The sequence below is a fragment of the Chelon labrosus genome (genome assembly GCF_963514085.1).
Source record: "Chelon labrosus genome assembly, chromosome: 20".
In the NCBI taxonomy this organism is placed as follows: domain Eukaryota; kingdom Metazoa; phylum Chordata; class Actinopteri; order Mugiliformes; family Mugilidae; genus Chelon; species Chelon labrosus.
The window spans coordinates 2,777,376-2,792,239 of record NC_140353.1 but is presented as its reverse complement, the minus strand read 5'-3'; the positions used below and the strand labels follow the sequence as shown (position 1 = coordinate 2,792,239).

The 14,864-nt window shown below is 44.1% G+C and overlaps 1 protein-coding gene across 1 annotated transcript in view; it reads left to right on the top strand.

The window, feature by feature from the left end:
* slc4a11 (solute carrier family 4 member 11) overlaps positions 1 to 14,864 on the top strand; it is a 94,813-nt gene that overhangs the window by 35,493 nt on the left and 44,456 nt on the right. The window contains exons 4-5 of the mRNA XM_084568697.1: positions 5,091 to 5,134; positions 8,502 to 8,730. Coding sequence (XP_084424823.1) covers positions 5,091 to 5,134; positions 8,502 to 8,730 — 273 coding nt within the window. The remainder of the gene's footprint in view (positions 1 to 5,090; positions 5,135 to 8,501; positions 8,731 to 14,864) is intronic.

The following is a 14,864-nucleotide window of genomic DNA, read 5'->3' as shown; positions in this document are numbered from 1 at the left end:
CTTACTCCTGTCAGCACAGAACCACGACCAATGTTCATCTGGAGCCTTTTAGTTCAGGGAGACACGTACGGCACAATTTGATCTCAAGGGGCCTGAACCAGAAACATAATAGAATAATAACCTTTAAATAACAACATAACCACGTACATTATAAATATGTTTAATCAACTGTCCTTTTACAAAATTTGCAATTTTGGTGCATTGCTGTCATCTGCTGTTTAGTTCTGGGTCTCAGTGTCGTGTTGTGTAACCCTAGAGAAGTGTGAACCCTAGAGAAGAAATTAGGAATAGCAGTTAGTTAGCAGATGCACTTTACAGCAATCAGCCACAACATTATGACCACTGAGAGGAGAAGTGAGTAATATTGAACTATCTTGTGACAATTCAATGTTCTGCTGGGAAACTTCTGGACCTGGCATTCATTGGTGTGGATGTTACTTAGACATGTAGCACCCACCTAGACCAGACCAGGACATGCACCCCCTCCTGCCATTGCTGGGTGGGGGTGCCTGTCCATAGCAATGACACTCCTTGATGGCAGCAGCCATCCTCAGCAGGATGCAGCCACAAAAACACTTTAGGAACAACTAAAAAAAACAAAAAAAACATGAAGAACAGCACAAGGTGTTGACCTGGCCTCCAAATTCACTAGATCCCAAACTGATCAAGTATCTGTGGGATGATCCACAGAGGCCCCTCCCCTCAAATGCCCCCCCCACACCACAAGGTCACCACAAAGGAGACCTACCCAATTTTAGGAAGGTGGTCATAATGTTATGCCTGATCTCTCAATGGTTGCCTCTCTACCTATTGGTACTCAAAGTACTTTAAAGTCACAGTGACACGTCTTCGCTCACACATTCACCAACCAGTGACCAGTGCACTGACCAGCTCTACCCACTGATCCACAACCGCCCCAGTGTCATTTTCACACTTTCACCCTGTGTACCAGATTGGACCCACTGGCGGTCCGTATGTTTAACACCCATGATCTAGTGGTGTAAAATTTCAGACCTTGTCTAGAAACGCATGTGATAGTTCTTATTATACATAAGAGCTGATCTCCATTTATAAAGAAAATAAAGATTTTACCGCATTAAATATGTTTAATTTTCTCTTTATATAAAGGATTCATGACCTCTACTTCATAAGGTCAGTGTGAGCCATGATACTGGTCTGATCCGACCCTCCCTTCCTCCCTACAAGGTTTAGAGTTTTACCAAATGAAACAACCTGAGCACATCCACTCTGAGAAGGCAGAGTGCTGGAGATGAATGTGAAATGTATTTTTAGTATTCTAAAAGCAAAAAGCAGTGAACCTCTGCTATTCTGCCGCCAATTAAATTGAACTTTTTCTCCTCCCCTCCTCAAACTAATTATATTTGAAACATTTGAAATGCATGTACTGTTTCAAGCCACGCAGCCCGGGCCTGAGCCTGAGAACGCTTAGTAAGACGTCTCCTGTCACACACAAGCAGCTCAGCGATCCTCCGTCGCCAACCCCGCGACCCCTAATTACTAAAATAATACTCCACTCTGAGATTACATAACGCTTGAATGTAATTAGCAGCGCCGAATTGATCAAATAAGGAATCGAGAAGGAAAACAAACCGTTTTAACGCGTCCTCCCGCTAATCCCCAAACCCTGAAATTCTCCTGGATTACTTTAAGCCCCCAGCACTGAGACGTACAGAGGCCATTAGGAGGAGGTGATCATCGGGGGACGGGGGTAATCTTATATGAATATTACGGCTGCAGCCTGACAGCAATTAGAGCCGCCGCTCGGTCTCCCCTCTGGGAAGGGATCAGCCCAGCCGTGTGCTTTTTGATTGTGAGGCTTTGATGAACCAAATCCACTGCACACGACACGTGCACCTCCGCCCCCCCACCTCCGCCACCCCTTGCCACTGTGTCATCGTAGCGAGGCAAGGTTTGAGGCTCTTTTCTTCCTCCCCTGCCTGCAGGTTCCTCTTATTTTTTTTTTTTATGAGTGCATCATAAGGTGTTTGGTGTGGCGATCAAAGCCGTCCACCCCCTTTTTTTCTGCAGACTCACACTTAAACACGTTCACTTGTGGCTGGATTATTGATATTATGATATCCTGGTGCTTTCCCAAGGTTTATTGGCTTGTTAAAGGTGGTGGTGGTGGTGGTTGCTTTTCATTGCTGGAGGGGTGGGGAGTTAAGCTCTGATTGATTTCCAGACAGAGCCGACACAGTGCATCACGCGGAGCAGAGGAGGAAAGCCCATGGTAACCTAATAACGTCCTCCCCACAGTAAACGGCCGTAACCGTGTTATGTAACGGTGGTGGCGGACGGTTTTATGAGAGTCAGCAGGCTACTCACAATCTGCTGGTGGAAGGGAACTGAAAACCTCATTCCCTCCGTTTGTCCCTGGATTGTTTTCTAACATAAAAGGTTTCCCCTCCTCTCCCCCCCCCCTTTTTTTTTTTTAACAAATCCAAACCTTTGTACTTTATCTGGGCGCTCGCCTCGCCTCCACAGACGTGTGCATTAAAGCCTTACCACCAGAGAATTTCCAATCCCCGTTCAATGAGAGCATTTAGAGACGCGCCTCTTGACATTTTCATCGAGCAACAGTCTCGGGCTACTTTCCTCTACGGGCTGAGTGGTTGTTGCTTGTGATTTTCGGTGAATTCGCTAATGAACGTTATGTTTTGCGATGAAATGCCTTTTAAATGCAAATACGGGACGTTATAATGACCAGATTTGCATTAACTTGCAACTTTAATGTTCTTTCTTAGCAAGGGAAAATGTTCGTTGGCTCGGGGGTCCAAGGCAGTGACCTTGAATCACGTAGTTGTAGGTGTGGATCTGTAGATTTGCAGCCAGTTGTTGCTTGGACGGTGCATTCAGTGGTCCCTGGTCTGCAAAATGTGCAGCGAAGAAGTGAAGATGGTGAACTGGTTCATAGCTTTCACAATTCTGGTTATTTTTTTATTCATTCTTCTTCCGGTGCACCCTGTAAAAATAATAAATAAATAAAATACCACCCATGTTCTTCCTTTTAAACTCTGGATTGGTTATTTTTATAAAGATGAAGATGCAGAAAACGTACACATGTACCGTCATCTTAGCCTGAAGATAAAGATACTGGTTAGAGACTGTAGATGAAGATGGACATACCCTCCTTGACGTCAGCCATAGCTTTTCTGCTCGCCATCCTGCCAGTGACTCTGTTCAACTTGAAGCTAATCAAAAAACTGTGCAAAGAGGTGGAGGTTAGGTGAAGCTAAGATGACCCAAACCAAGCCTCGTTGCGGAACTTGTGAAAGCCACCTTTCTGTCAAAGCTTCATAGCTTTAGAGCTGGAGGTTAGGAGCTTGGTCAAGGCACCTCACTCACTGACACAGAACCTGAAACCTCCCAGTGTTTCAGTAAAAAGCACTCTAAAGAAACACTGACACCTGAACAGGGACTTGAACCCTGGACCCTCAGATTAAAAGTCTGATGCTCTACCGACTGAGCTATCCAGGCTCTTGGTGTAAAGGCCACGCTTTCTGAACCAGACTCAAGCCTTTTTTTTTTCAATAGATAAATATATTTGATTTTTTTCTTATGTCTCTCCAGAAATGTGCTCAGATAGCAAATTGGCTTCATTGTTGAACCATTGGTTTCCTGGCCGCCATCCAACTCTGTTCAACTTGAAGCTAATCCAAAAGCTCTGCAAAGACGTGGAGTTTGAGTAAAGCTAAGACGAGACAAACGAAGCCTGGTTGCTGGTGTGAAAGCCACCTTTCCGTCAAAGCTTCTACACCTTTAATTATTCATAATTTCAACTCTACTTTAGAGCTTGTTCAAAGAAGTTCAGTCACAGATGTAGAACCTGTAGCCTTACAGCAGCTTCTCTAAACAGTACCCTAAAGAAACATGAACACCTGGACAGGGACTTGAACCCTGGACCCTCAGATTAAAAGTCTGATGCTCTACCGACTGAGCTATCCAGGCTCTGGGTGCAAAGTGCACACTTCCAGGACCAGACTCAAGATGCCATCTGAGGAAGTGTCTACACTGCCTGTCCAAAGAAAAAAGTCGCCACCATTCTCACCACTATTTCCATCCATTCATTCATGATGATGGGAGAGTCTGACCACTGCACAAAGCCTTCTCCAGCACATCCCAACATGATGTCTCATGCTCCCTGAACCACTCTTTCACAATCTGAGCCCCATGAATCCTGACATTGTCATCTTGGAATATGATCCATTGATGGAATAACCTGGTCATTCAGTATATTCAGGTAGTCAACTGACCTCATTCTTTGGACACATAATGTTGCTGAACCTAGACCTGAGCAACTGCAGCAACCCCAGATCATAGCACTGCCCCCACAGGCTTGTACAGTAGACACTAGGCATGATGGGTGCATCACTTCATCTGCCTCTCTTCTTACCTTGATGCCCCCATCACTCTGGAACAGGGTAAATCTGGACTCATCAGACCACATGACCTTCTTCCATTACTCCAGAGTCCAATCTTTATGCTCCCTAGCAAACTGAAGCCTTTTTTTTCCAGTTAGCCTCACTGATTAGTGGTTTTCTTAAGGCTACTCCAGTTTTTAATAATGCGTTGGACAGTTCTTAACCCAGTTTTAGTAGTTTCTACAGTCTCCTTAGATGTTTTCTCTGCTTGATGCATGCCAATGATTTGATCCTTCTCAAACAGACAAACATCTTTTCCACGACCACAGGATGTGTCTTTAGACATGGTTGTTTAAGAAATGAGAAGCTACACATTGCATCAGTTGGGGTTAAGTAACTCGTTGCCAGTTGAAAGATAATCACCCATGCAGTTATTATCCAATAGGAGGCTCGTACCTACCTATAAATCCAGGTGGAGACTTTTTTTTTGTCCAGGCAGTGTATATTTGTTTTTTATTTTAATAGATTCAGAATGCTTTAACCAATGCTTTTGTACGACATGTTGCCCTTCAAACATGTCCTCAGATATTAAATTGGCTTCATTCTGTTCTTTTTTGTTGTTGTTGAAAGCACGTATTACAGAGCATAAAGTCCAGACTTGTCATGGCAAACTCTCAGTGTCTAACTGTTCGTCTTGTTTTTCCCCAGACGCCGACGACTCTGGCTGTGTGTTACTGAACACATCACGAAGGGTAAGCACAAACATTCACGGTTTAAATACACTATTATTTTTGGATTAAATAATAATAAAAGTGTTTTTTTGCTGACGTTTATCGCTACAGGTCAGCAAAATTTAATTACACATCTAAACCTTGGTGGAACAGATGGTAAAAAAAAAAAGATGGAAAACTGCAAAGCACCTAATATTTTAATTATGAGAGCGACACTTTGATTAAAAGTTTGGCAACGACTCCATTTGGACATAATTCATACTCACTAAAAGAGGGAAAGTGCTCCACCAGTGTCCAAAAGCAGCCTCTGTATTGATCAGAATCATTATGGCTTGTAGTGTTTCCTAAAGTAGAGAAGAAGATGTTAAAAGGCCGCTGCGTAACAAAACCACATGCAGGATTTGCTGCAAGAATGTTTTAGCAAGTGACACCTGTACAACAGCTGCCTCATGTGAACACATTACGGTGGGCTAAAGCACATCATCAAGGCTTAATAAGTCCCATTACTTAAAAAATAAAAAACGTGAGTCACGATGATATGGATGAGAAGTCACAAAGCAGCCATTACCGTTGCTGGCTGACGCACTTTGAGTATTTTAGGACGTTAAGAGTGGCTCGCCGGCGTCGTGGCTCTAAATAGAACATCTGTGATGGTATTGCCTGTTTGATGATCCTGTAGATTTGATGGCTAGCCCGAGGTCCTACGTGTTTACCGTCCGTTGTATTCGCTGCCGTCATCCTCTCGGCATCTTAATTGACTTTGTTTATGAATGAGCACTCTGCGCCAGAGCCAGACGTCTTCGTTCCTGGGGCCTGGTTGAGACCGGTGTGTGCGGGTTTGTGTCCCGAAACAAACCCAGCTTAAACGAAAATACATAGATAGTAAGTGCCATGAGGAACGCTGTTAATTAAATTGATTGATGTCAGTGGTGAAAAAGTCCAAGCTGCTGCACAAGTCTTAGTCCTGACCCGGAGACCACAATAGCCATTTTTAATTATTCTACAGGGTGTTTTAAACAATGAGACAGGGACAAATCTACCCAAACCTACTTCCTTAGATAATAAAAGATGTGTTTTCGTGATGGCGCATGAATCAAAATTCAAAACAGATTAAAAAACTTTAAACTCAACAACGTATGCAACTCTTAGACTACAGGATTCATGTGCTGATTTATCCCCACATTCACCCTTCAGACGTTTGGCTCTGACTACCTGGTAGTCTCGCTGACTCTGCCTGGTCATTTAGGATTTAAAGTCTGGATGAGGATGAAAGAAGCGAGATTACAGGGACGCAAAGCAGCTGACAAACATGGAAGTCCTCAATAGGCTAATGCTAGCTAGCATTCGACTGAAGACAGATCTTCAGTTCTTGTATATTCAGCTGTAGGTGTGGATCTGTAGATTTGCAGCCAGTTGTTGCACCACCGTCTCTGTCCCGTGTACATGGGGTGGTGCATTCAATGCTCCCTGATCTGGCGGGATGATCTGAATAACATCCTCTAGCCCGTGCTGCACTATTCTCTTCAAATCTTGTAGTGCGTGCAGGTTTGAGATTAGAGATGACGAGTTTCTCCTTTAGCGTACTTTGCAAGCTGATTTTAAAACTGGGTGGGATTTGAAAGTCCAGGATAAGTTGATAAGTTGCACTGCTTCTCCCTGATTATCTGCACCAATAGCTGTCTTATGGAGGATGGATATAGCTGCTTATCGTCGGTATAGTTGAAGGACCCGCTCCCACAGTCCAGGGCTGTATTTTAAATTCTCCCAGTGGAAGCAAAAACACAACCAGAAGCTTTGAAGCATTTTGCAGACACATGTTTTAAAATGAGGGGTGATCTAACAGTTGTGCAACAAGCCAACCTCTTACGCTGTAGATAAACGACCTCTCCTCCACCTTAAGGAGTTTAAAGCAGCTCCGAGGGGTGATTAGTTTAAACCGGTGACCAAAGCTGTCAAACGTTCCCGGGTACGAGCCTGTCGGACGCTTCGGTTTGTTGTGCCTCGTTCCTGCCAACAGCTTGCCTGCTTCTTCTCACTAATCTCCCCGTTCTGTATCGCAGTTCTGTTTGTTTGCTCTCTCCTTCTGTTTTTCTATCAATTTCACATGGTTGCGTCCAAAAATTCCCCGCCAGGAACGTTGTTTCTGGATCTGCTTATTTGCAGCGATCAATAAATAGATTTATGTTGGACGTGGCTGTGTGCACGCTACCGGTGCTGCTGCTCTTCAAACAATGCTGCATCCTCAACATGTGGACTACTGTACCAATCACTTTGCCCAATATGACCAGTCTAGAAATACATTTTAGGCAATGCCACATGGGTTTAGTCCATTCTCAACATTTTAATAAGTTGATCTGAGGTTCACTAGACACCCAGACCCAATCCCCTACGGGTTTGCACGAACAAAACAAAATCAAATTTAGATTTAGAGAGAGCGCTTTACAGAAATAACTCCAAAGACTCAGGACCTTCTGCTTGTTTTATTTTTTAAAAGAGAACAGCAGGAAATCCATTCATCTTGAGGATTTCTGTCAATCGCGCGATCAATGAAGCCGAGGGCCGGTGGGTGTCTGGGCTCTTAATCGAGCTGTGTTCTCCTCTCTGTCCATTCATCTGTCTTTAGGTGATTGTCAGACGCCACTGGTACAATGTGGATAAACTTCTGAGGGGAGGAGAATGTGCTCGCAGCTCTGATATTTGAAAAGCTCTTTGGCTCAGAGGGGGTGATGCGGAGGGAAAAACTGGCAGGGCGCTTTTTCTCCCCTTTGAAACGTCAAGTGGTTTGACATCAGCCAAAATTTGTGACCTGGCAGAGACCAGTGGCCTGCACTGCATTTTACTGGCGCCGGTGCGTCAACATTAATCTGCAATTGCTGGGCTAATGTACTACTTGGAGTTTCCTTAACTGGGCGTCTGATACTGATAAATGCTGAAGAGAAGTTACTTTTACCAAAAACATTGCAATTCAGGAAAAAGAGAAGAGATCTGAGTAGATGGTGAATGAGGCAGAAGAAACCAGTCAGAGACGTAGATGAGGAAATGCATTTTAGACCAGTCACAGTTTCTGGACAGGTGCACGTCAGCCTACAGACTACAGATCTGATGTACCTATGCCAGAAGAATAAATTTAGCTTAAAACGTCAAAATTAGGATTTATAAAAGTGTTGATTTCCCAAATGCAATATCACAGACATTGAGGCCATGTAAATACAATTTCTAGTGAAGAAAAACCTTCTACAGACACAAACTTCCTTCACAGATCCAATCAAACAACCAGAATGTAACTAGCATTCTCTCTCGGGTCTAACTTTGTGTTCCAGTTCCCGATAGGCAGAGGAATCTCATTTAAAAACCACTTTCAGACTTCTAAAAGAATTTGTTTTCGCAGTATGTGAAGCTGATGAACTTCGAGGAGGAGGTGCGGGCGCACCGGGACCTGGACGGGTTCCTGGCGAGGGCCAGCATCCTGTTGGACGAGACAGCCGCCTCCCTGGACGACGTCCTCAAGAGGATGCTGCACCACGTGGGCCAGGACAGCCACGTCACCGAGCCCGGCTGCAACTTCGAGGAGGTGATGAGCATGCTTTTCACAGATGCTGGAGCTCAGGAGGTCAACGGTGAGTTGGCGGACCCCGTCGGTGTGCATGCGCAAACATAGAGAACTTGTGATATGTGTGAGATCAAGACCCATGTCTAGACCTACCTGAGAAACGTCTTCTCAAGAGCAAGATGGTGTGGTTAGTTCAAGAAGATTTTCATGCTCAGAGGAAAGTTTGTGATGTTTTAACCAATGCTGTTAATTTGCCTCACAGTGGATGTTGTCCCTATCAATGCACAACCATGTAGGACACATATATACACCAACAAACAAACAAACTGATTGTAAATGGGTCGGGTTTGATATTCTTTTTTTCAAATCAGTCAAACATTTAATTTAATATTTATTCTAATTTATTATTCTTAGGAAAAAAGAAGTGCACAATTTAAGAATGCTGAATATCTATCTATTGTAAAAGTTTGCCAAAGGTAAAATTAAAAGCCCTCGTCACAAAGTCGATTCTCAGCAGACGTGTGCAGATCAATCGGACCTAAAAGACACTGATGCATAAATTCATGTCGCAAAACGCGCTGCAGCTTCTCCAGGTTTGCGAGCCCGTTTGTCGGCTCACAGATCCATGTCACATTAGTTCCGTTCCCTCAGCACAGGTTTATTTTTTTATTTTTTATTTTTTATTTTTGGAGGAGGGCTGAGCGGCAAAGCCTCTTGGTTAAGGCGAATCTCCTCAGCCCATTAGAGCAAAGAGAAATCCGCCCTCTTACATAACAGAGTGTAGCCATCGCTGAAGCCTCGGCTTACCGCCGCAAGCTGCACTGAACACGCAAAGAAAAGTAATTGTTTGCCAAATGAAACTCTGCTTTCTTTCTAGTTAATGTCACAAAGAATTGTAAGGATGCATATTTACGCTGCCTGGTTCTGAATTACCCTGCAGACACGGGGATAAACACGAGTGGGGTGTTTTATTTTTCCTTTTTTTTTTTTTACCACTCTAAGAGCATGTGGAGGTAATGGCTGCCTGCCATGTAGTCCGTGTCCAGGGTTTTCCTCCTGTCTGGCCGCTCTCGTTGATGGGTAGAGTCAGAGGTGGGTGGTGTGCGCGACGCTCCCCCTGCACAGCGGCCTCTGACAGATCCGCAAGGTGATAATTGACTTCTGTCATCGATCACTCACTTAGCTTTTCAAATGGCTCTCAGAGACTCTCGAGCTGTGGTGGCTGCCGCTACTTGACTGTTCCCTCTCCCAGAATATCCCACAAAGAGGCTGAAGGAAGAGTCTTTTGTTTCGTGTTTTCCTGCTAACGGAAAGATTCCTACGCAGGTCTTTCTGTGTAATCAGTGAGCTTTCAGGGTCTTGTTGTAATTCTGAAAGAGACAAATTTTTATAGCAATGATAATTAATTGTCAAAACAATACAAATCTATTTTAAAGGTGACTGGACTGAGTTTTCTTGCAGCTGTTGAAGTAGCTTCTTTGGTACGGTCTGGCGGGGAATTTAACCATCATTAGGACCTGAAACTCACATGACTAGGGTCTGTTAACCCTTTAAAACCTGACCACAGACCAACAATCAGACAGAACTCACTGTAATAGTCCAAATACTGACCCTGCTGTTTTGATTTGAGGAGGAAATATCAGAAGATCGTCCGTGGTTGGTGGTTTAAAGAATTTTCGCTCTTTTGATAATCGGGTTTGAGCGTTTTCGGTCATTTTCAGCGTGCCCTGCTGCAAAATCACCTCAACCGTGGACGAATCAAAACATTGCACTGATAAACTAATTTACATACTAGCAGTCGTTAATTTGTCACTGCAGTCTTATAGGCGGTTTATAATTCTGTGTCAAAAGAAGCTCCGACAACAACGCAGACCCTAGCGCCGTAGCTGACGTGCACCTCCCCAGAAATGAAACCACCCGTCACGACGTCGTAGACCACAAGAACTTTGATTGGTCCTCTTGGTAGTAGCGTGTTTCTGTTTTGCATTGATTGTTTTGGATCAATAAAGATGGAACACATTGAGGAAAGGTTAACTGAGTAGCTAGGGATAAACAAACATTTGTACGACTCGTCTTTGGTGAAATTTCAGCAACAGTTTCAGTCGCCATTGTTGAAAGTAAAGCAGGAAGTAGAAACAAAAGACACATTGCTGACTAGTGTTTGGATGGCGTTGATGGTCAATTGTAAATCCAGAGTGCACATTAGTGGTTTCCTTAATTTAGTTGTGAAAACAGCATCGCTTCTTATACTTCTTATTAGAAGAATTGAAAGAAATGGTGGTGATCAGTCATGGTGCTAGGTTCACTAGAGCCCCAGGCAAAGAGGACGTACATATCCTTTTAGCGAAATTTGTCGGAAAGTTGATGTACGTTGCCCCTACGTTGGTTGTGGAGCACTGTTGATGCACCGCAGCGTCTTCATAGGTTTAAGGGGGTACATTTGTGCGAGCGCACTTTGGATTCTTGTAACTACGCCACTGTTTGCGGACACTTTCCAGCGGTTTCTGAAAGCTGAGACGTTGTGCCAATGCAGTGTCATTGCGGTTAATTTCACTCTCTGCAACCCTCTCCTGAAAGGTTGTTAACCTCTTATGTAGTAAATTGTCAGTAATTGCCAGATATTAAAAGTTGCAGGTTTTCTGGAAGAAAATAGGCGAAAGCACTTACTCACAGGACATTTTCTGACCTTTTTATAGTCAAAATAAGCACAAAATCTGTCCAGGCGGACACTTTGAGGCTTAGGTGTTAAATCGTTAATGACCCAGCACTCATCTCTAATTAGCGGATACTATTCAGATTAACCTGGGAGGTGTTATTAACGGGTTAGTGAACCGTTTACTGTGCAACAAGAGATAGAGATAACGTCCCTTAAATGCAGGTGAGTAGTGGGTCGGTAACAGGGTTAGCGCCCCGTTGCACTAAGCTTATGGTCAGACTTTGTCACTAGCATGCAAGCAATGAGAAAGCTCTTCTCTTTTTACATCTTTAGCTCATCATGTAAATATTTTCACAATGACACAATCATCTAGAATGCATAAACTGTAGACCAAACGATTGAGGAGAAGGTATGTAGCTCTAACTTCCTAGCCCCTCCAGCTAATATTAGCTCCTCCAGTTTGTGATCGAGCTGAGTTATTTCCTTGCCAGGCGCAGAACATATGTGCCAGCTGTTCGTTGGCCGTACTCTTTAGTTCATGTGCCAGACTCAGCAGACGGGAGGCGACGTCACAGTCGGCCCTCGTCGCCGGTAGTCCTTAAATGGCCGTACCTTTAGTCATGTGAGTTTCAGGTGGACGCCAAGCTGAAGAGGCCACACATTAGCGAGCGGTGAAGCATCTTCAAGAGAACTCAAACAAGTCCAGTTGCCTTTGCTTTTGCTTGGTTTTAGATGCACCGTGACCCTGGATGACTGAGAATCTTCACCAGACAAAATACTTTTAGCTTTTCACAGATTTAGACATCTCAATTATGAGCAGACACTCAGCTGAAGTCCGTAGTCAAGAGTGCATCCTTATCTGAGTCATTCTCTAACTAACTAAAGATAAACAAGACATTTTTGTGCAGGAAAAAGTGGTGTATAAATACGGCCGAGTTATCTCTCTGGGGAAATGCATTAGCTACAGCTGTAGGATAGTAACAGACGAGAGATGGCGGATCAGTTAACGTACTGAGGGTAGCAGTTCTGCAGCTACACGGACAAATGAAGAGGCAATTGAATTATATTTGCAGAAATGCTCTAACCTGTGCATTTCAGCTACCTATTACTCTTTTACTCGGCCTCATTAATTATTTAATAGGACTGTGCTGTGCAGCGGTCTCTTCGGTGCCTTGTTTTGCAATCAGAGTTTAAATTCCCATGTTGAGGGTCGGATCCCTGAATTCACACGTGAAGCACTCATGTCAGAGCAGAGGAGGGGAAAAAAATAATATCTCTGGGGTGGGAACAAAAGGCTGTTCCCGGGGGCTGGAGGAGGGTGGGGGGATACATTCATATTGCACGTAAGTATGTTATCAACGGGACATATCTCTTCAGGTATTAATTTCTGCCGTATCTGCATTCACTCTGCCACAGTGGGGTATTACAGCTGGCGAGCGGGCCAGCTCATTTGGAGTGTAATACTGTACAGCTGCGAGATAAAGAGAACAGGGGTGAGATTATAACAGGCGCTGAAAGAACAGAGAATTACAGAAATGAAAAAGATGAAAGCCCACAGAGATAATTAGTCCTGCTGCAACTTGAACAGAAGAGTTGATTTTTTTTATTTTTTTTTTGGAGGCCAACTTGTGCTGTTTTTTTTTTTTTCCTCACTTCCCTTTTGTCTTGGGATTCGGCGGTGGGGAACAGAACGCGCTTGGTGCAGGGGAATAACGAACGAACAGCGAACTGCTGATGATGCAATGCATGAATAATAATATCTCTTCCTGCTGCTGCTGTATGCACATCTGAATGACTTCTAGTAATTGAGCGTAACGCGTCTTTTAACGCGCTTAGTCATTATTAAACCAATAAATCATTGCAGCCTGCTGAAGGTGAGGAGTGATGGGCAGCTGCCACAGGATTGTCAATGTTTTACGCGATGATGTACAATTGCATTTCTTCCTCCATGACGCTCGGCAGCTACAGCGCTCGCCCTGTTTGTGATGACTGCACCATAATGCCTCCCTAAATTGCTGTCACCTTTGATCGATCTTGCTGGCTCTCCACTTTGCCTTGATTTGCATAATCCTCCAGATTTTCTCTTTCTTCTTTTCTTTTTAATGTATTTTACCAGTACAAAAACAACCTGTAAAATATTATAAGGAGACTGTCTTTAGAAAAAACAGAACTGCACATTCTGGGACTTTTCTGAGGCAGAGGCCCTGAAAATCTCAAACAGCCTGTTTGTTGAACATATTTGGTGCAGATGAATGATAATTACAAAGGCAGGAGTGCAGTCCATCATAAAGAGTATTCCACTAATAATCACAATAAAAATGTGACATGCAACCACCTCAATCAGAAGAGACAGACCTGACCAGAAGGAATTGGGATGCTGCAAACCTTTGATAATAAAACTAAACATGTGAAAACTTGATCTGCTGGATTCTCCCCCCCTCAGCTGATGTGGGGTAAACAGTTTCCATACAGGACAGAGTCATTTAGGTAGAAAAACACAAATTGTTCAAACAAGTCTTTGAAAAGATGAAAAAGGTTGCTGCATTCGGTGTTGTCAATAAAGCTTTTGACAGATTTGACGCTCCAGAACCACTTCGTCGATAAAATTCTGCAGTTGCCGATGTTTTGGAGCAGGTGAACACATGTAACTGATCAGATCACTGATAAATAACGTCCATGTAACCAGTTATAACGGTTGGTATTACAGGTCATGTTTCAAGAAATACTGTCAAACCAACAACCATTCCCACTCACGTTCATAGGGTCACCCAAACGATCCTTGGCCTTTTGGCTAAGATCAAGTGCAGCATCTGTTCCTATATCTGATACGTCCCCTACCCAGGGACCGATATGAATAGATTTTTGGACCAAAGAAATGATCCACGCATCGACCTGGTACTGCAGTACCTCCGGGAACGTTGCATTCTCCTTTGGCGGGAGTTGCGGAAGCTTGGGACCAAAGGGTCATTGGTTCACATCCCTCCATGTCCATGGCTTAGGTGCCTTGAGCGAGCATCTAACGCCCAATTTGCTAAACACAGCCTTCTGCTCAAAGGGTGAACAAATGAATGGTTCAAATGCAGAAAAATATGTTCCCAATGTGGTTCGCACTGATGCCTCACAGCAAGAAGGTTCTGGGTTCTAATCTAGGCCGACTAGGGCCTTTCTGTGTGGAGTTTGCATGTTCTCCCTGGGTCTGCGTGGGTTCTCTCTGGGTACTAGCCCTAACCCTAACCCTGTGAGTGTGAACGGTTGTCTGTCCCTCTGTGTTAGCCCTGTGATAGACTGGAGACCTGCCCAAGGTGTACCCTGCTTCTAGACCAGTGACAGCTGGGATAGGTTCCAGCCCCCCCCACGACCCTTCACCGACCCTTCCCCAATGTGGGATCAATATAGTATACACTGGTCAGGCATAACATTATGACCATGTCTTGTGACTGTTCAGTGTTCTGCTGGGAAACTGTTGGACCTGGCATTCATTGGTGTGGATGTTACTTAGACATGTAGCACCCACCTAGACCAGACCAGGCACCCCCACCCCATAG